General features: G+C 37.2%; 1 protein-coding gene across 2 annotated transcripts in view; it reads right to left on the bottom strand.

Moving 5' to 3' along the window:
• Positions 1-3,884: 3,884 nt before the first annotated feature.
• Tpk1 (thiamin pyrophosphokinase 1) overlaps positions 3,885-23,032 on the bottom strand; it is a 300,962-nt gene continuing 281,814 nt past the window's right edge. For both annotated transcript variants that reach the window (XM_074061393.1, XM_074061373.1), the window contains one exon: positions 3,885-5,495. In XM_074061393.1, coding sequence (XP_073917494.1) covers positions 5,377-5,495 — 119 coding nt within the window. In that variant the 3' untranslated portion in view covers positions 3,885-5,376. The remainder of the gene's footprint in view (positions 5,496-23,032) is intronic.

Raw genomic sequence — 23,032 nt, 5'->3', positions numbered from 1 at the left:
CATTTCATTCTTCTTCATGGCTGCATAAAATTCCATTGTGTATAAATACCACATTTTCTTAATCCATTTGTCTGTAGTGGGGCATCTCGGGAGGGGGCGGGGGGGGGGACGGGGGAGAAATGACCCAAATAGTGTATGCACATATGAATAATAATAATAATAAAAAACTCCATGGCCTTTTGCATTTCTTTTGTGACTTGCTGAATATTTATCTTGGGTGATGCCTTTAGGCCTGGCCTTGACCCTATGAACATCACTTCCCTCTTCAGATATGAGAATGAACAAGATGTAAACACGTCTATCCACCTGGAATTGGGACATTTATCTTCAGGATTGAGAAACATATTCAAGGCATCTACTTTAAAGTGTGGCTAGCTAGGGGTCAAGGAAGAAAAGAATGATGGTTTCCAGGGACTAGGAAAGCCATGCAGTATGTTCCTTCAGCATGGGTCCAAGTGGGGAGGTTTGCTGATGCACCAATGCACTATGCAAGTTTTCACTGCACACTTGCTGCTCTCTTATTCTAGGAGAAGGGTATTGAGCAGATGACAAGGACAAAACACATGCCCCCAGGGCTTCTGGGAAAGCAGTCATAATGTTAAACAACTAAGTATAACATTAGTTATGTCATTCAAGTGGGACTATGTGTAATTCCTATAGAATCTTATAATCACAACTTCCCATTTTTATTTTATCTTTAAATTTTTAATGTATTTTTAAAAGAAATATTAAGGTATAACCCTTTATGAGTTTGACTCTTCAAACCCTTTTTAATCTTTGAACTAGCTCAGTATTATATTTAGTTCTTGGCTTTCAGGGAGAAGCTATGGGCTTAGTTTAAAGAATTTCTTACTTTTCAAATATGGATGTTCTCAGGGCCCAGTTTATGTTTTTCAAGTTATTTTCAGGAATGGAATTTTTTGTTTCATTGTGCACAAAGCCCTTGCTTTCAGTACAAGGGAACAAGTCCTTGGAGCTGTTTACTTAACCATTAGCTGTGAGCTAGAGTGATGCGGCCATGGCCTGGATTGTAAGTAGCGCAGTTTTTTGTACAGTGATAAAATCACACATTAGCTCTAAGCCAGTGGAGAATAATTAATCATGTCTGCCTGGATAACTGTTTTGAGATAGATTTTTAGGATCAGGCTGGGGCTCACTAGAAAAGAAAAATTATGATTGATAAGTGAAATCTCCCATGAGCAAGGAAGGATGAGCTAATATTGTCCAAGTCAGGAGTTTTCCATCCCTAGGAATGGACTGACCTTGTGGTTTTAATTTTCATCTCCACAGAGAAGCATACTTTTAAAAATTACATTGTCATTATTCTAAATTTAGGATATTATTGTATGCTCATTGCAGATCCCCTACATTTCACACCCGCACACATTTTTTAAAGTACTTTTGTGCATTTTGCTCTTCCCTGGGGTGTGTTTTCCCATCTAGAAAGTATTTCTGAGTGTCTTCCAATTTAGGATAAAATCAGTAGAGCACATTGCAAGTTTCATTGTGTGTGTGTGTCTGTGGATTAGGCCACCAGGTAATGTATTTTTTGTAAGTTATAGTAAATCTACTTTGAAAGTCACCATTCAGACCATATTGCTTTCTAGTCACAAAGCCTTAGGTGAGAGAAGAATCATTTTTCCCTCTTTAATGAGTGGTCATATATTATCCATCTCAATCACATCACATCCATGTGCCGCTTTTTTACAAAGTTCAAATAAGGCTTTGGGAGCAATGGAATAAGCAAGGTCAGCTTCACACACACTGAGTATGACAAAAATTTTATTCCATACATACAGAAGCATGGTACAAAAGTTTCAGCATTACAGTTTCATGAACAGCTAGACTATGCTCCCCTCCACTTTGCTCAGTGATTCTCTGTAAATAGCGAAATGCCCTAGTGACCATCCTCAGCAAAAACTGATCTCTGCTTCCCAGAAATTAAGGAATAAAAACATATTCCTTTGTCAGATGCTCACTCACTTCCACCCAATTCCTTACATCACACACACAACCTGCTACATCTCATAGTCACTTGTGACTCCAATCACTGGAGTGTATCCATTTTCAGGTTTTTCCCCACTGCCTGAAGAGAAGGGTGATCACAATACGTTCTCACTAGTTCATAATTTAGGTAGCCCACTGCCATTTTAGGTGACAGTCATTAGATTAATAAAAGCTATAAACCTGAGCCACAGAAAGAATAAACTGACTGAAGTCAAATGACTCAAGAGCACGAGTTACTCTGGAGCTCCAGAAGGGCCCAACTTGCACGTCCCTTTTTTTCAGGTCTATAAGCTGAAGGTCAGGATCTGACCTCAACAGGACTGAGCCAGGAGGAACTTCCTCAGAAGCTCAGAGTTCTCTGGTGCACATGGTATCTGAATCTGTAGGCTCCTGTTGTCACTACAAAAATAATAATAGGTGGTTACATATTTAAATGTTACAGTGGGGTGGCACATAAAGGAGAAAATTTACCTTTGAACAAATGGGAAGAGGTCACATAATAACACCAATACCTAATTACTTAGTTGTCTTGCAGGAATTGGTTATGCTCTAAGAGAATCCCTTCCGTGGGTATCTAGTGACTTCAGTTTGATTTAGAGGTGGTGGTGTTGGATCTGTCTCAATACCCCCATTTACTAAGCTTCAGTAAAGTACGTATCCATAGAGTATAATAATATGTGTGTACATTTTAAAATAAATATCCATTTATTGCTGACTCACTCCTGTAATCCTAGCTACTTAGGAGGCAGAGATCGGGAGGATGGCAGTTCAAAGCCAGCCCTGGACAAATACTTTGCAAGACCCTATCTCAAAAAAACCCATCCCAACAAAGGGATGGTAGAGTGGCCCAAGGTGTACACTGAGTTCAAACCCCAGAACAGCAAAAAAGTAGATAAAAATAAATAAATATCCATTTATTAACATTGGTAAGATTTTTAGGGTAAATAGGATAGGCATTCTTTGGTAATAGTATTTTAAAATGATGAACATATTGCTTTATATGGTGTGAATATACTACTAGTAGTGAATACATACATAGTTATTAAGAAACTGCAAATGGAAACATAGCTGAGTCTCAACTGCCAGTGAACTAGAAAGGAGTAACAAGGGCTAAGGATGCCACAGCCATGTTAGCCATTCCTCCTTTCTCCTAATTTCCTGTGGCTCAGGTACTGTTTGGGGCAGTAGCTGGAGGTCTTGGGCAGGTTTCTGTAATGGAAGTTCTGAGCTCAATGAGCCAATCATTGAAGGAGCCCATATGTGACTGATCTTTCCTCTGGCTTCCTACCAGTTGTCTCTGCTGTGAACAGAAGGTGTGGACAGGCTCTCTTCATTTGTGCTGAGAAGAACACAAGGGCCTAAACGTGGCCTTTCCGCTCAGCACTAATGATATGATTGACAACTCTTTGATCCTATCTTTTTACCCCTCAGAGTTCTACCTCCACAAGTTTAATTCACTTTCTATATTATAGCAGTTACTTCTGTCTCTCTATTGGCTCTTATTCTCCATCGTATACCTATCCTTGCAAGTTATTTATCTTCTCCATCTTTTCTAAATTCTACAAGGTAAACAGGTGCAACAGATAATCTTTATTTGTGTAGATGGAGTGACAGGGGTCCAAAAAGATGATGAACAACTCCTACTCATGTACATGAGAGTAATTTCCAAGGGGAGGGAGTATTAATAGTACTGATTGCTCTCAGAAATCAGACGAGAGATTTTAATACATAATCACAATTATGAATTACATAGCTATTAATAATCATTTGATCAAATATTTTAAATTCAGAAACACTGATTATGAGAGATTGGTCACAATGAAATACAGGTGATAAAAATGAATTATTTTCTTAAAAAACAACCATAGACATGCATGTTGATAACAAAATAATTTTATTTTGACACCTAGGTTTCAGTATCACATATATTTGCATAAGATAACTAAAATGACATCTAATGATTATCTGTTCAGAACTGCATGTTATTCAACTAATCCCTTTGCAGTCTCTATTTAAAACCTGAGCCTCATACAGTTGTAGCACCAACGAGAAAACAATTTTGGTCAAATTCTTTACGGTGACATAGGCATCGTCTGTACATAAAACATGCTGGGCAGGATCTCCTTAAATCATGGTTTATTTGGCAAGGTTTGATTTAGCAAAAACAATAGGAAAGGGTAGGAAGAAGACAGAAGGAGGGTCTCATGAAAGAAAGATGAATACATTTTGATGCACTGAGTTGCTTAAGCTGCTAAGTCAGTAACCATGTGTATTATTTCTGCCTTATAACTGCCAGCAGGAAGGAATGGCAAACAGTCAGTGCAACCCCTTCCATTTTCCAGCTAAGAAAAGGAGTCCAGGGAACTCAGGCAAATGGTGGACCTGAACAAGAGCAGGCTTCAGGCCTTGGCTTCTCAGTACCTGATGTTCATTTATCCCCAACAGACTCATTTTCTGCTCATGTGAGTAAACCTGTGGTCTATGAACCAATATTTCTTTTCAGTCTGAGGTATGCGAAAAATGATTCAATATTTATGTTTAAGTTTTTCCTGTACAATTTTTTTAGTCTAGACCATTAATGATGATGACTGTCACCCCACTAAAGCTTAGTGTAATTGCTTTTGAGTTTGGGGCTTAACATGTAAGTAGGGCATCATGAATTATCATGTTATCTTTCACCTGCAGCCTACATACTATAATCTAACAATTAGGTTAATGATTCTTGATTCAGTCTTAAAACATAATGTCAAACAGACAAGGCCAGAAAGATGTAGTTCTGATACACAAATCTGGAAGAATTTCTTCTCTAAAGGCAAAAACTAATGTACATTATATAAAGCAATCTAGTATTAAGGATACAAAGAGGTAGCCCTTGTTGTCAGGCATTTAATGGCATGCTAAACTCTAAGAGGAGTCTTATAAGAGCTTTTTTCTAGCTTCAAAGTTAAAAACAATTTCTTAGGATAAATAGAATGGTTAATTAAATAAAAATAATCAGTACTGGATTTTATAAAGGAAGGATCCGTTTTAGCTTTCCACCTGAATATAATAAAGATTACTTACCTTCATAACACATAATTTTTTCCTCACTGTAAAAGCAATATCTGTCATTTATAGTATTACCTGGATTATCTAAATACTAACCTATTTCTTATTTTTTTTTTTATGGTGCTGGGGTTCGATCCCAAGGCTCATGCATGTTAGGCAAGCACTCTATAGGTGAGCTACATCCCCAGCCCCCAGCCCCAACATCTTTAAAACTAGTGGGCTTCCCATGGAGAAATTTAGATTTCTGCAAACCCAGGTGAATTGTTTGTACTGAGCAATAAGCCATTGGCAGAGGCACGGAGATGGACGACAGTCAGTAGATTAGATTTTGATGGCCATGGTCCAGAGGAGTGGATGGTCAGTTTCCACAGTCACAACACCAGATCCAGCATAGGTGTTAGAAGTACTGACTAATGTTCCAAAGCCAAGCACATCATTTGCTGTAAGAAAAAAGAAAAGAAAAAGATTAGTGAGAGGCAAAATTTCTCCAGTGTTCACTGACTTTGTCAGTAGTTACCAAAAAGCAATGAGGTGCACATACTTTGAAGAAAAATATTTAAAAGTGAAATAGGTAAAATAAATGGTGTAGGCTTTTAAAACTGAAAATTTCTATAACCTGCTACAACCATTCTTTCTGAAATTGGTTATTGGGTCATATGCTATTTGGGGTTATATGTCCTTTTTAATATTAAATTTTCTTGTTTTTACTTATAAAACCAAAACTTGTATCTGTAATTTGCCATTTACTTCTTTTCCTGCCTGAGTATAGTATTTTTTTCATGATGATTCTGAATTAACATTTTTGTTACTAAACCCTATAAGATACAGTTTTAACTTATAGTATAAGTGATAGGGGACAGAAAACTAAGTACTTGAACAAGCAAGGGATTTTTGGTCATTTTTTTCTCATAAGAAAAGTCATAGTGAGTATGGCTTATGTGCTGTGTTGTGAAGTTAACAGGAACTCAGTGTGGGGCAGACTTTCAAATGTGGGCTATTCAATGAGTCACTTAAACTCAGCAGTAAAAGGAGGGCAAGAGATGAGATAATCCCTCAGACTACTTAATTATCAAACTACAAGACTTAAAGATTGAATTATGTAATTAGTTACATATTGTGAATTATGTAATTAGTTTATGTGTTTATAAATATCATAAACATACACATGTAAATACGTATTTCTGTTTCCTAACAAGACAGGATTTGAGCATGGGATGGTGCCTTCTCTCTTTGCTCACCCTAGAGCTGTCACTTCACCAATGTGACTCAAAACTCTTACTAGCCTATGAACATCCCTTGAATACTGATATGATTTTTCTTTGATAACTTTGAAGAGAAAAATGCACAAATGTCATGCAGCCAAAAGTGTCAGTCAGAAGAGGCCCCATTTCCTTCAAATAAAACCTATGAAGTTGCACCGCTGGGGAGGAAATAATTCAATTCCATTGCTCAGTTCCACTAGAGGGAGCCTGCTGTCTTTCCGAGGAAATCTTGAAAACAATTTAAACACACAGCAATGGCATTACAGGATGATGTATGAATCAGTCATATCATTTATTTATTAAACAAAGTTATTTGATTTTTATAGTTGTCAATATCTTTACCAATGTAAACGTGAAGTGATAACGCAGAACTACATAGGAATGCAGAATGAACCTCAAGCGAACATTCTCCTAACATGTAATCCATTGCAGAAGCTCCTGCCTCTTATGTAACTTGGGACTTTGTGAGATCAAGTTTGTAAAGTATCTGGAGATACAGACACTATTAAATGGACAATGGGTTAGGGTAGTGGTCCCCGAGGGATTCACAACAGAGCCAACTTGGCATTTCTGTGGGAGAAGGAACCTTGGCCTTCTGAATGGTAGTCTTGCCTGGCATCAGAATGGCTTCCTGAGTCCCATCCCAGACTTAGGGGCTCAAGGTTTTCTCAACAGCCAAGAGGGAAGGAATAAGGGAGCAGTTTGAACATTTTCTACCATTTAGCTAATCATAGAGACCGTGCAGGAGCCTTAGTAAGCCTGCTGACTTTAAAGGGGAAATGTCCTTGTGAAGAACCATGTATGCATAACCCACCTGAAATTGACACAATGAGTTTTAAGATTCTGGAAACCAATTAGATTAAAATCCTAGCTTTTACTTGGGCTTAAAGGATAAGAGCATAAAGTTGTTTCTCTGGTTTAGCGTTCTAGATTAATTCCTTTCTGATTTTCCGAAGGTCTTCAGGGGTCGGTGGCTAGATACCTACATTGTACATACTGATTTTTCAACACACAGTTGCATCCTAACTAGTTCTCAAATGGAAAAAATACTGGAATAGCTGAATTTGGAAATAAAGAAGAAATAATCTTTTCTTTGCAAGAAACATTTGAGTTGAACAAGGCAACTATTAGCCATACTTAACTGTGTGGTTTTTTTTCATAGAGTTCCACAAAGACCAGTTATTATGCAACTCCAACTAATGTATAGGAACAAATATATTTGATAACCTTCAGCTTTATAGAAAATACAGTAAAGATAAAAAAACTTAAATGAATAAACTGAAACACAAAATCATGAATTTCAATTTATTGTGCCATTTCAATTATTTGGAAATATATTTTCAAGTTCAGATATCATATTTTTGAATAAAACATTAAGGCCTTTTTTCTTTTTCTTTTTTTTTTTTTTGTGGAACTGGGTTTGAACTCAGGGCTCCAACACTTGCAAAGCAGGTACTCTACCACTTGAGCTATACCTCCAGCCCTAAGGCCTTTTTTAGAAAAAAGAAAAATTGAGGGAAATATTTGGAATTAGGACTGGACAACCCTTATCCCAAATGTCTGAGGTCAATCTTTAAGTGAAGTACAGGTTGAGTAACACTTATTTGAAATGCCTGCGATCAGGAATGCTTCAGATTTCAGACAGGAATATTTTCATATCTATAATGAGATATCTTGTGATGAACCCAAGTCTAAACCTGAAATTCATTTATGTTTTTTGTATACCATATAGACACAGGCTGGAAGTAATTTTATACAGTGATACAGTATTTTTAAGTGTGCATACATTTTGATTGCTATATCACATGAGATCAGGTGTGCAATATTCCATTTGTGGTGGCGTGTGGGCACTTAAAAAGTTTTGGATTTGGAGCATTTCAGATTTTTTTTCCTTATATTGTTGTACTGGGGGTACACTGTGACATTTACAAAAGTGCTTACAATAGATCATAGTTAAATTCACCCCCTCCATTCTTAGAATAATTTCAACAGGGATTAGGGATGCTCACCATGTATGGGAAACTGGCTGGATTGGGGAGGTAGGGAGAAGAAGAGAGAGAGAGAGAGAGAGAGGGAGAGATACAGATGGGAGAAAAACAAAGTACTTTTTTTTTTTTAATCCTAGAGAACTTGTCTAGAACAGTGTGTGGATGAATTATAGAAAATTTAGACTCAGACTCAGGCTTTTCCCATCCACAAAGTGTAGCTAACTACAGCTGCTCTATGATAAGAATAAGAGTCATAGATTCATGTGTGAGATTATAAGCAACACATGCCATGTGACAAACATAATCTAACACTGCTTGCTCCATCTGAATATGAACACTATGTCTTCTTTACTTGTTTGAAGGCATTGCCAGTTGTGCTGATGACAAATTGTTTGTACTCAGAAGAATATGGTTAAGTTCTTGTTCTAGCAAAATTTAATAGGAGGCACATTCAGGGATAGAGGTATAGACCAACTTTTGGGTTTTATATTTTAGAGAAGTAGGCAAACTTAAAATGAGATAGTAACATAGACGTTACAATTTTCACCTTAACTTTCCCAAGGGTGAGGATGAGACCAAGGCACTCAATACCTCTCTGCTTTCAGCAATGTCCACCAACCAGCTTTTGTCCAAAGCTAGGAGACCAAGAATTGCAAAGTAGAAGCTGGCAAACTAGTAGGAATCAATTGTTCACCTCTTTGTCAACTAGGGGTAAGTGGGGACATCTGCTCCTGGTTTCCTGCCCACCCTATCTCCACAAGCTACTTGTGGGCTGTGGCCCTTAAGCTGGTGGCAAAAGTGTGAGGGAGTGCCTTGGGAGGCCTCTGATGCTTCAAGCATTGGAAAGGGTGGGAAGCATCCATTTCTTTGCACCTGTGTGACTGCTCTGCCCAGGTGTTTTAGAGAAAGCGTCACTGTGTCAAAACAGTCAAACCCTGTCATGATAAGGTTAATAAGGTGGATCCAAGTTCAAACCTTGGCTCTCCCATAAACTAACTCAGTAAACTCAGTTATTTAATAATACCTACTTTATAGAGAAGTTGTGTGAATTATTAGGTCAAAATTGTAACACATAAAAGTACTCAAAAATTTGTACACTCTTTATTTTCGCTCTATTATGTTGATAAAATGAAAAAAAGTGACAAAAAGATGCTATGATTTAAACAATTAGCAAATGTCTTAATTCATTTAATTTCCTGAACAATATAGTATAACTATTTATATAGCACTTACTTTATATTAGGTATCATAAGTGATCTGGAGATTACTTAAAGTAAGGGAGGATGTGCATAGTTTATGTGCAAATGACTATGCCATTTTATAGAAGGGCTTTGAGCATCCATAGATTTTGGTATTTGTGGGGAGGTCTGGGACCAATCCAGCATGGACAGGAAAAGATGAGTGTGTTCTGTAAAGGCCTGTGATGGGCACCAAGGATCAAAGACAAGTATCTCTGTCCTCAAGGTTCTGCGTTTGGTAAAAGGGAAAGCAGCATGTAAATCAGACACAGGACGAGGAGAGGAGCATGAGATAGACGGAGGAGAATGGAGCCACCTTCCTGGAAGCCAGAGTGGGTTGTGCAGTCAAGTGTCAGTGAAGCCTTTCTGGATGGGGGTCACAGGCATGACCAAAGGCCCATCTCCAGGTCTGGCTTGCCAGGAATCTGTGGAATGACATTGTTCTTTTATAAAAATAAGTAAGTAAAATTCCCACATAAGCAATGCAAACATATCTAAAATTGATAAAAATCAGAGTGTGATCCAGCTTTCCTGGGAGATGCTGTACAGAGGTAACACCTGAGAAGGGCATTATTCTCATTCACCCAAGACGTTATCTGAATCCTTACAGTGCACCAGGTACTCAGTGTATCAGCTTTCTGCTTCTATTTTTAGATGATGAAAATGAGACTCCAGAGAGGTTAAATTCACGGCTGTGATGATGATAAAAGCTGTGTGACATGAACATGGGATTATGGGAGGATAAGGCCATTCTGTGAGGTCTAGGAAGAGAACTCATGCTGGTGTTTTAAACAGAGCTGTCAGTAGCATGCTGGAGTGGAGAAGTAGATGAGAAGTGAGCTTCAAATTCATTCTAGACTTAAAGAAACCCTCTACATATCCTGCAGACAAGTGGTTAATGAGCCCATTTTGATGGATCTTAGGCTTTCTGGCCATCCTGGAATATCAGGTTCTCCTTTAGGGGTTCAGTTAGACATTCTGGATGTCATTGACTGCTAAAGACATAATAGAAGCATTGTGTTCTCTACAGGTCTCATTTATGCTGCGAAGGTCTTTACCCTATTTGGAGAAATGGCTACCTATTAAGGAAATATTCCAATCTCATTAGCAGAAAAAGCAAACCAAACTGACTTAACCTTCAGTTTATTTATATTGATCTTTACAAGTTTTTCACCTATAGATTTAAAGAAAGGTCTTTATATATATATAACTGAAGCAAAAGACTCTATTTTAAAAGTTGTTAATTTATTGTTAATTATTAAATTGATTCCATTAATTCCAATTGTTAGATTAATTGTAAATTTATTTAATAATATGAACTGTGATAAAGGTTACTATTAAAATTATTTCATATACTTATACTGGAATCCTAAAACATTCAAATTTGACACTCTGTCAAAGAAGAAATATTTTCAGTTATCTACACTGTCAAATATAAATGCAATCTATATGCATAATAAAATTTTCTACTGGTCTTATTAAAAAAGCAACAATAATAAAATGCTAATAATAAATTTTACTTTTAACCCAAAATATCTCAAATACTATCATTTTAACACATTACCAACATAAAAATTAATGATCTATTTTGCACTTTTTTAATAATAAGTCTTTGAAAGCCATTGACAGCATATATAAATTTTTACATTGATAGATATCTCAATTTGGACTAGCCACATTGTAAGTGGTTACTATACTGATTGAACAGTGCAAATCTAGGTTGTTAAAACAGGGGCCATATTGATTATAAAGTTTGATTATACTCAGTCTAACTATACAGACATTGATTTGCATTTCATTTGCAGATATGTGTTCATAAGTCTCAGATTATAAAGGGAACACTAAACTTGGTATAAGGATATCAAATCATTTCAAATGATTGCAATTTATGGCACAACTGGATCAACAAACATTTGGTTGCTAAACATATGCCCCACAGTAAGAAAGACTGAGCCCATTGTCAGTCAGGTTAAGGGGTGAAAAAGTATCTAGCAGAAACTGTAGAAAAGACAATTGAAAATGTAAAACCTAAACAAACCTAACTTAAAATTACCAAGAAAATATGTACTATATTCTATAAAGCATATAAAAAGTAGATTCCTATATTAACTTATAGCAGGTAATCTTTTAATTGTAACCCCTCCTCTGAATCATTATCTCCCTATCTTAATCCTCTATATCTTAACTGTTGACAAGGTAATGTTCAAATCAAAACAAAGCAAAATATAACCTCCTGCCCTGCCCACACATGTTGGCATGGCACCTAAGGCCCTTTAACATCTGGTTATTTCCTAATTACTTGCCAGACATGCTATTCAACTTGCTATTCCTTAAAGAAAACATACATTTCCTATTTCCATGAAAAAATTTTATGTGTCCCCACTTAAAACAAACCAGCTCTTTTCTCTTCATGTTGTGTCCTTTCAGTATATATTCACTGTCACTTTCAAACCTTTATTGATCTTTGATTCTTGAACTGCCAGAAACTTAATTCATAACTCTCTTTTCTGTTTACAAATGAGTTGACTGCTTCCCTAGAACATGCTTTGCATCAAAAGCTATTAAGAATCCCAGTTTTAAAAAAAAAAGGAACCCCAGTTGAGGGCAGGCTGAATACAGGGTGAGCCTGAACCATCTTGTTTCAGAAAGCAAGAGAAAGCTGAATGACTTACACATGTCAAAAGAGTAAAGGACAATTTCAGGCAATTTGAGATAGAAAAGAATACTCAGAGAACTACATTACAATATATTGAACAATGAAAAGAATCCCCAGGTAGGATGTGACTCAAATGGTAGAGAACCTGCCCAAACAAGGTGCCTAGTGCCAAAACCTAAACATAAAGATCTACAATGAATCCCAAAGGCAGTTGTGGTCAGGGAAATCTCATTTTTACAGAAGGAATGCCAACTCCTAAAGGAAGGCCTGACAGAAAGTTACCATTTTGCAGCCACCAGTGTAACCGGGTCAGGCAAGAACCATCAATGGACGCTAATTAACCAGCTAGAATGCTGTTGGGAGCAGGAGATTTACTCGGTCTGAGGGCAACTCTCCACCTGTTTTTTTAATTTCAAAGGCAAAGTAAGAAGTGGAGAGATTTTGTGAACAGCATTTTAGCCAAATGACCAGGTAGCATCATCAATAAAAGGACAACCTATTATGTACATCTGATATGATGCTAGGGACAAATGCAACATCACTTATGTTTGTGTGATAATTTTTGACAAAACAGTGCTTGACCTGAGTCTAATCCTAGGGAAACGACAAATGCAGGATGTGGGGCAGTGGGCAAATTAGCTGCATGGACAGCTCAAAACTGTAAGTAGCATGGAAGACAAAAACGGGAAGGATTTTCTGAATTAAAAGAGTAAACAGACATGGCAACTAAAGTGAATACATGACTTTTAAAGTAGATTTCGTATTACAAAACCTGATAAAGAGTATTACTGGAGCAATGTGGTAATGTGAACATGCACTGAATACTACCATTGTGTCAATGTTATATTTTTTGCAGTAGAGAACAGCATGTGAGCAGATGTTCTAGAGACACAGGCTGAAGAGCTTCAGGGATTTAGTATGATGTCTTGAAGTTGTTTCTGAATGATTCAGAAAGCAAAATACATACATACATATATATGTATATATATTTATGTATAAAAAAGAAATGCAAACATGGAAAATGTTAACAGCTAGTAAATCTTGGAAGGTAAACAGATTTTGCTGTACCACTCACTCAGTTTTCCTGTAGGTTTGAAACTTTTCAATCTGAAAATATTTCAATTTTGGGGAATGACAGGGGGAATGGGCTAGGAACTTAAGAAAGTTCCCTTTGTTTTCTTGAGAGCTGAAGTTAATATCATTGCCAGGCATGAAGAAATGCCCACTGAATGGCAGTGCATCAGTGCCTCAAAATAAATCTGAATTGAAAGAACTGTGTGCCAAACTGAGAGAAATTATCTAGCTTGTGATATGTTAGTATTGCATCTTCTCAGAGGAGCTCCTAGACCCATTGAGAATACAGCCTAGGATGCGGTAAAGAATCCTTTCTTTGTCAGCTTATTAAAGTTCTCCATGGACAGCCTTTAATTACTCCTTAGTGCAGGAGGGTCTGAAAACTAACATGCATTACCTACAGGAACAGGAACTTCCTATGCCTGGGAAGAGGGTAACAGCAAAAGATATTGTCATGTACATCACTGATAACAGCCTCAGTTATGCTTACCTTTTGGGGTTTATCTCACTAAGCCCTGATCAGCTGAAGACTTTCCAACTTGAGTAACTCACCCCTTGTATATGTAACCTGACATGGAATCCCTTCTTGAACTCAGGCATCCAAGGAAGGGCTTTTATGATGCCATTTGAAAGTGGCTTCATTTATCCTCATCTCTCTGAGCAGTCATATATTTCCCTTGACCTTGGATTAGGGCTGGAAGACATTAGAAGGCTCTGATATCCAATTATTCTTTCTTTACTTTTTCTGGGTTATGACTCAGCCTGCTGTCCAACAAACAATTAGACCAGAAAAATGTTGCTGCTTAGAAGAATCAAAACTAATGATACTAATTTTAAAATGTCTCCCAAAATCAGTACTTTCAAGTGCTTAAGTTTCCCTAAAACAAACAAAAATAGTTATTACTTTGTTGTTGTTAAAATGAATTCTCTGATATGGTAGGTCAATAGCATGCTTTGCTAAGAACAGGCTCCCTTCTGTACTTAAAGAAATAACAGAAGCTCCTTTAAGAAAAAAGAAAAGTTTATGGAGTTTATAAGATAAAAAGGAACAGCTTAAATCCATAAAATGTGACCTGTTTGCATTAATTATTTGTGGCAAAATTAATGATCTGTGTAGATCTAGCTGAAGATTTTCAGTATGAAAAGCCAGTATAAGATTTAAATGTGCATGCAAAGAGACTGAGAGTTCCAGGGCTCTCCCGCCTTCAATGCCTGGGGCTCTACGTTGCCTCCTCTGGATACTAGCCTGCCTGACACCATCTACACAAGCGTGAAAATTATGGCCTGCATATGGCAATGAGGACTGAGTCTCAGATCAAGGTTCTCATCTTAATATGATGCTGCCTGGCTCTAGAATAGGGCAAGTTATTCAGTGCAGCTGGGCTTCAGTGCCACCCTAGAAGAGCTGAAATTTCCAGTCTAACATTCCATGACTTTTGCTAAAAACTCCTCAGGCAACCTTAGCATCCATTTGGAAAATGCTAATAATACCTGTCCTTAGTTACTTCTAATACTGCTATTGTAAAAGATGAGTGAATTAATGTCTGTGAAGAGCTTTGATTTCTCCAGAAAAGTGCAGAAAATCTGTATTATTATCATCATTTCATCTGCACTGAGGAAGCTTTAAAGTGGCATTTCCTTCTATCCTTCACATGTCAACAGAGATTATTATAAGTATATCAAACAAATGGAAATGGTATAGAAAAGTGAAGAAAGAAGAGCATGTGAGTTAGCATAGAATAATTACTGATATCAATCTCAAACCTGCAGGTGACATCTATCCAAAATAAGCTAAACATATCCATGCTCTTTGAGGATTTCATGGTCAAATCAGATAACCCCAAAGAGACAGGCAAATAAAGAGGATGCTCAAGAAAAGGCATTAATGTCTTGCTTGTGAAGAATAAGATGTGACAATGCACTATTACAGGTTGCAGTACCTCTTTCTCAGATAAGAGGAATGAAATGATTGAGGAGGGAAAAAGTTGGTGTCATGCCCTCATCCTCCCAAAAAACTGCTTTGAAGGACATTATTCATTTGAAGGAGATTTGGTTAAACCAGTCTATTTACCTGGATATAAACCAACCTATTTATGCCTTATGCATATGATGACTTGAGACTTTAACAAGAAGGGTATGTGCTCAATTGGTGAAGACACGTATTAATCTTATCATTAACTATTTAAGTTTCAACTGCCTGCATTACAGAATGGATCCAGATTAAGTTGTAACTTTGGGGATAGGAAGAAGTGGTGAGAATGCAAACCTCAAAGGTAAAAGACTCAATTTGGCTTGTGAATCAGAAAAAATAACAAGGGTATCCATGGAAGTAAAGCCAGGTGGCTCTAAAAGTGGGGGGAGACCTGGCAAGTCTACTTTACAAATCACTCTTGCTGTCCTTGCATGCCACATCAGAATAGATGACATAGATTAAAATAGATTTCTTATAGTTTTTCAATGCCAAGCTAAGATTAACTAATGCATGTTCTATAAGTCTGATGAAATACAGTGCAGTCATTGAAAGTGAAGACTGTGTAGCAATTTAGAAAAATGTTTAACTTAGATGTGTAAAGGGGAAAATTCATAATTAAAACTATTTGCCTTGATTACAACTGAATAAATAAAAGTAGAATGACATGGATTTCGTATTAACCATGGTAAGAATAAACCTATTTCTTGAGTCAAAGAGAAGAATGAGTTTGGACTGAAGTTCCCAATTTCTGGACACAAGGTACTCACATAAGTACTCAAATGAGGGTGTTTTCAAAAAATATCTATAGTATGTATGTACATGACCCCCTCCCCCTAAAAACCCCAAATACATCAATATGGGAAAAATATTTATTTCTACCACCTATGAAAAATTAGAAAAGCCATTTCATATACTGAGAAATCTTAGGAGTAAAGCTTAGGTACCACTAGAACTTGATTATTTATGGTTGGGAAGATTGAGTGAAATTAATCAGAGGGCTCTGAGTTATTGAGTTTATGAAAAGCTCTAGAAATTCAGAAATATTTGCCATGTAAATTTCTCTGAGGATCTGGCTCAATCTTGATCCATTCAGGCAAACCAGCTGATTCTCTTCAATGACTCCTTGTGGTGAACTGCCCACTTTTCTCAAGAAGAAGCACCATCTCTCCAGCCTGTTTCCCTGCATGCCTCCCAACCCCCATCTTTGGCTCATCACCCACCATTCTTTATATTCCCTGTGGAAATGGGAACCTGTCAACTCCAGTTCCTTCAGAGCTCCTGCCTCCTCCTTTGCCAGCACTCACCACAACCCATGAACATCAGCATGATTTTAACAGTGCATGATCATTCCAATACCTTGGTGCAAGACTCTGTGAAACTCTTAAATAGAATCCCAATCAGTGGTCACAGTGGCTTTTCCTTGTCTTGATGAAAGATAAAACTTAAGATATAGAAATAGTAGACAGATGTTCGCCATCAAGCAGAGTTTACTAAGTCATATAGCTGCTTTTAGAACAGAATTTCATTTAGTGAGTCTGACTATTGTTTTTAGGAAATATGGAATTTGATTTATGATCAAATGTTTAAAATTAACAGATCTGATTTGTTATATTAAAAGTAATAAAGTAATGTCTTGGGATTTGTTCATAAACCTAGAACTATGTATGTTTGCCTATAACATATTTCATGATGACTTATCTTCATTTTTATTTTTCCCTTATATACAGTGATAATATTTCATATTAGGAATAGCTGGCATCTTAGTATATGAATATTCTATTGAGTGAAAATATTAGCCATTCTTAAAAGCAAGTGACTTTAATTCGCAATTAATATATTCTCCCTCCTGCTCCAGTTATAATCAATGCATTCATTAATATTCATAACTCATACCCTTTTCCTGATGACAGCCTGAACTTCTCTTATTTTGAGGAACTTTCTTTGCATTAACTATTTGTGAGTAGAGTTACATATTTTATTATCTCAGCCTCAAGTTTATAACTTTTGGCTTGGCATTTTACTTTATCACCTTGGAATGTGGCACAAGTTCTGGTATGTTATGCATTAAATATTCAAATATCCTCTTCTTCCAGTTAGATTATAAGCTCCTTGTCAGCAGAAATATGACTTGTTCTAATTTTTTTTCACAGAATTTCTGGTCTGGAAGGGACCTTATCTGTTATCCATTATAGTGTGCTAGCACAGACAAAAGGGAAGCTGCCCCTACTTTAAATAATAAGAAGTAAGAGCTCTACTTATTTGCTTAGCTTTACCCATCACTTAGACCAAATTGGTCTCAGGCAACTGCCTAGGGCTTTAGGACTTTAGAAAACATAGATCAAGAGCACTCAGTCTATTATCCAACACTTTATTTCAAGATGGGAAAACCAACTCAAGATGCCTTATTGTAGCTGGGCACTGAAGGCTCAACGCCTATTAATCCTAGCAAATCAAGAGGGAGAGATCAGGAGGAACACAGTTCAACGCTGGAGTCCCTATCTTGGAAAAAACCATCACAAAGAAAGGCCTGGTAGAGTGGCTCAATGTGTAGGCCCTAAGTTTGAACCCCAGTACTGCAAAAAAAAAAACAAAAAAGATACCTTATTGACCCCTGACCTCACAGTAGAATCCAAGTCTTCTGACTTGTAGCAACATGTGCTTTTTCTCACACCAGTCTATTGGAAGGTTCCCAGAACTATTTTTGGATTAATTCATCAAAATTAAATGATTTAAGCTACAGATTTAAATTGATTGAATGTGGCGGTTACTTAGATCTTTCTGAAGTTTAGTAATTCTTGCAGGTTGAGTAATGTCATAGGCTTCAGGCAAAGAGCAAATCTGATTCAAAGGTTTTCTTGTCCCTGATTTTTGAGGAGGCTACATACAGTGGGATATAGACATGAAGTCCTTAGTTACTAAGGCGGTCTGTACTGAATATTATCAGAGAAATGTACCAATTCCATTATAAGACATTGTAGTATTTCTGCGGTTAACGTCAGCCATTGTTGCATTAAGTTGTATTAGTGGTCTTGATAAGAGGGACCATGGACATAATCAAACAGGCGTAGTTGCTAGGACAGGGCTCAAGACTTGGCTTTTAGTAAAAACATTTTGTAGTAACTATGACAAACACATTGTATAAAAATAAAAGGTGAAGACTCAGTCCACTTTCACTTTTATTTATTTATTTATTTATTTATTTATTTATTTGCGGTACTGGGGTTTGAACTCAGGGCCCTCACCTTGAGTCACTCCACCAGTCCTATTTTTGTGAAGGGTTTTTGAGATAGGGTCTCTCGAACTGTTTGCCCAGGCTGGCTTCGAATCTCAATCTTCCTGATCTCTGCCTCCTGAGTAGCTAAGATTACAGGTGTGAGCCACCAGCACCCAGCCCCACTTTCCCTTTTAATTGGGAAGGGCATTTTGTGGTACCATGAGACTTAAAAAACAGGTATAAAACAATTATTGTGAAAATTCTCACAATATTATGTCTGTTCTTTTTATGTTTATAACAAAAAGATTCAAAGGAATACACACTGGCATAAGTGGATATTCATGCAGAATGCTACCAGGTGCTCACCAATCCTGGTACTACCAATTCCTCATGGAAATGGCCTTGCCGTGCTCTGTAGTTTAAGACTCTGGCATTATAACAAGTATTAGCAGGGCTTCTAGCTAGAGTTGAGGTTGTGTATGTATGCGAATTTAGGACTTTGATATTGTCAGCAAAGAATTTTATTAAAATTTACGCTGAGGTTTTCTTAATTAGTATAGTCTGACAATTCAAGAAACTCCATTAAAACCAGGGAATCCTTAATGGTCTCTCCCTAATGGTGTATATTAACCCAAAATATCAACATTACAGAAACTGCTTCTCTAGCTTACTCCCCAGAATCATGGAAGCTCAAGCAGATACCAGGTTTGGTGTGCTTTCTGTTCTATCTGTGTACTTAATAGAGAACTTAGCATACAGTGGACTTGCCATCAATATTTATTTAAATAATAATTGAAGCAGGGTCTGGTGGCTCCTGCCTATAATACTAGCTACTCAGGAGACAGAGATCAGGAGGATCACAGTTCGAAGACAGTCCCCGGCAAATAGTTTTTGAGACTCTATCTAAAAAAAAATTCATCACAAAAAAGGGCTAGTGTAGTGTCTTAAGCAGTAAGAGCATCTGCCTAACAAGCATGAATTACTGATTACAAACTACAGTCACTCCCCCCATGCAAAAAAAAAAAGAATAATCAAATATGTGAATAAAACAACCAACATAAAGACAAAGAAACAATGGTACCTACTAAAAAATGTCTGAACTTGGGTGTCTGCTCTGCAAATATCTGGGCCTATTTCAGATGGTTTACCCAGAAAGCAAAGACACAGACAAACCCAAATCATACCAAATAACAGTGAATTGTTTGACATTATTTCTCCCTAAGTTTCTGGTGTTTGATTGACTTCAAGAGATCTCTTATCTAGAAGGTCTTTCTTTAACTGGTTGTTAATGACTGCAGCTTATCAGCTCCAGGTTTTCTAGAACTTATTTAATGTTACTTCAAGGCTCCCTTATCTGGTCATGGGGGAACAAAGAAACATTAAGCCCAATGGCTAGATCCCATTTTTCTTTCTTTTGTCTGTCTCTTACTCTTTGAGATCATCAGCAAATTCTTGATTGCCTTTATTTGAATCCTAAAACAAAGCACCATACATCCTTGGGTGGAACTTTGGGAAACGTGACTGTGTTCTTATGCACTGATTGTAAGCTCTCACTCTGGCACAACGTTAACATAGAAGTCATGACTCTCCTAGCTAACATCAAGAGGCTTCCTTCACTAGATGGTTCAGTGGGTTTACTACTGATGGCAGCACCCATTAAATTTTCTCATCAGGCTGTAAGGAAAAGGGAAATTCATTATGTGAAGAGAGACAAAGTTTTACTATATAATCAATAAATGGCAATCCACCCTTGTTTCCCTTATCAGGTAAACTGCCCCTCAAATATTTATAGGAACAAGGGAATTTCTAGAACAGTACCAAATAGTTCCAAAAATATGCATGAGCTGACATACCATTAAATAATAAAATTTATCATACATTATGATCCAGTTCTTCTTACACTCTCTGAGGCCTAAATAACTATTATGCATTATAGGTAGGTGTATTGAAGAACTATCAGTTTTGTGCCAGCATTCACTCAGTGTTTTGGTCAATGCCTGTTATTATTTGTACTCTGCAATTTCATATTTGAAAAAAAAAATCTGCAATATAATTGACATAATAGTTCCTTCTTAGATCGATGAAAATGAAAGAACCGTGGATTAAAGTCCATCCCAAGTAGCTACGAGTTTAGGCAGAGTCCTTTATGCTCCTTGGACCTGAGTTCAAAATGGACAAAATACAAAGTCTGTTCAAGGTGATTTCCTATTCCCTGCCCTTTAGTTCATTGGCCTGAGAAATTGATCTGCAGTTCTGCTTTCACAGCTGGAGTTTTACCTACTCCAAGATTCAAAATAACATGACACACACTTTTTTTTCCAGTACTGGGGATTGAACACAGGGCTTTGCACATGCTAAGCACACACTCACAGTTGAACTATGTCTCAGTCACTATGACGCGTGTTTTAAATTTTTCCTTTACTGTATATCTTAAACTTCCATTTTAATCACTTACAAGTTATTTCCACAAATTCTTTTATATACATTGTATACTATTGACTACTTCCTGAGTCTCTTCTGTCTCTCAAGTTCAATGATCTTTTAACTAAAGCAACAATGGGTTCTGAATGGAAGGGTATTTTAAGTTTCCAGAATAAAGTGGTAAGAACTGAATGTACACATGAACAATGGCAAGACTACATAAAAAAGAGCACTCTCCACAACCTTCAGAAACCTGCTGGGAAACCAAGCTTATCTATAAAAACTGGCCCAGGAAATTAGCCTTCTATAAGTCAGACTTGTAAGAATTAACAATCCAGGAAGCCAAACAATAATTTCTCTAACATTTGGGTAGGACATGATAAATAGCAGATAGCTTCCCTGATTTTTGCCCCAGCTTCCAACTTAGGAACAACCAAAGTTTTGGAACATGCTCCTGAAACTCATCACAGAAGATACTTTGCCTGTGGTTAGCCTTCTTACAGGGCACACCTGAGCCCTCCTCTTTCTCACTCATCTTCCTCCTTTGAATCTCTACCAAAAAAAAGTTCCTCTTCAAGTGACTTTGTACAATCGCCTTTCCTTGCTTACTCTGGTATGGTTGGTCTTCATTTATTTCCACAGTAGGAATAAAAAGAAATAATGAGAAAGCATTCAACTTCAACTAGACCCTCAGTTGGGATGTTAGGGTACCTTTGGGGCTTGCAGCCCACTCAGCCTGAAACCGGCCATGGCTAACATGACCCAAGCCACCACTTACTGGAACTAAGGGAGGTGGGATGGTTTCTGGGAACAGGGACTGTTTCTGGTTAATCTTGCTAAATGGTATGTGAGTCAATGAGTTAAGACACCTGGTGTTTATCAAGTTCCTGATAAATAAACTTCAAGTAATCTGGCCCCACCACCAGGATGTGGGAGATATCAGAAATATGTGACCCCAGGGGCCATAAAAATTGCTGTGTGACCGTGACTAATGTCTAAAAAATATAAAAGCAGCCTGAACTTTGTATTCGGGGTCCTCGTTGAAACCCACTGCGTCGGGCGGTTACCCGGACCCCAGCTGGCTGGAAATAAACCTCGCTTTGTGACTTACATTATCGTGAGTGTCTTTTGTTCCTCTGAGGGGTGGTCAACTTCGGACCCCAACAGGGATAAACATTCTGTGTTACCTTGTTTAGTTACTATTTTTAAGTTCTTGGTAGGTACTATTTAAAACCTCCTATCCTTCTACATGCCTAATCCCTGTTTCTCTGAATATATGACTTTACCACATCTTCTTGGGAAAAACAAGCCCAAGAAGTCTCTCAGTATCTTTGTCATACTAAATGTCCATAGCCTCATTTACTCAATGCTTCCTCCCTCTGATTACAGTAGCAAAGCGCACATCTTTTCTGTCCAGTGCTATGGATCCTACTGTCTCTAACCTTCGTACAGCTTGGACCTAGATTAGTTGCCACTGTCTTCCGTATCTTTGCTTTGTACGAATATTCAGATATGTTCAAGGTTCCACCACCTTAAACACCTTCAGTCCCTCACACCAAGTCCCTCATAGTTATCAATTTCTCTTTCTCCCTTCAGAGCTCAAATACTGTAATTCCTTATCTATTCTTCAATACACATTCATTCTACAGTCAGCTGAGTATAAGTTTCATCTGTATTACTCCATTAAACGATACTAAGATCACCAAGGATTTCACATTCCATGAATATAATATGTATTCTGAGTGACTAATCTTGTGACCAAATAAGTAGAACCTTATATATCTGGATTTCTTAATGTTAAAAACAGCTCTGTAGTTTTGAGCATTGGCTTATAGTTTTACCAGAATTAGCTCATATAATCCTCACAACAATGATGAAGTAGGTATTATTAACATCATTCCTATTTTGGAAATTGGGGCTCACAGAGCCCCAATCATCCCCTGCAGAACACACAGATAGGCTATTTTCTTTCCTCTGACAGAAATAATATCAGATAGCAAAATATCCTGAAAATTCTTAGCATATTTCCTGGTACTTAAAAATTGAGGCATGATAGATAGAATTCAGGGAAATTATTTTAACAAATATTAAAAGGGCCAGACTCAGGCACTGGAATGAGGGAGTATGAACTAAAAACCAGAGTAGGTCCACT

This window comes from Castor canadensis, chromosome 2 (genome assembly GCF_047511655.1).
Source record: "Castor canadensis chromosome 2, mCasCan1.hap1v2, whole genome shotgun sequence".
Taxonomy (NCBI): domain Eukaryota; kingdom Metazoa; phylum Chordata; class Mammalia; order Rodentia; family Castoridae; genus Castor; species Castor canadensis.
Note: the sequence above shows the minus strand (reverse complement) of the source record. Positions and strands in the feature narration are given on the sequence as shown.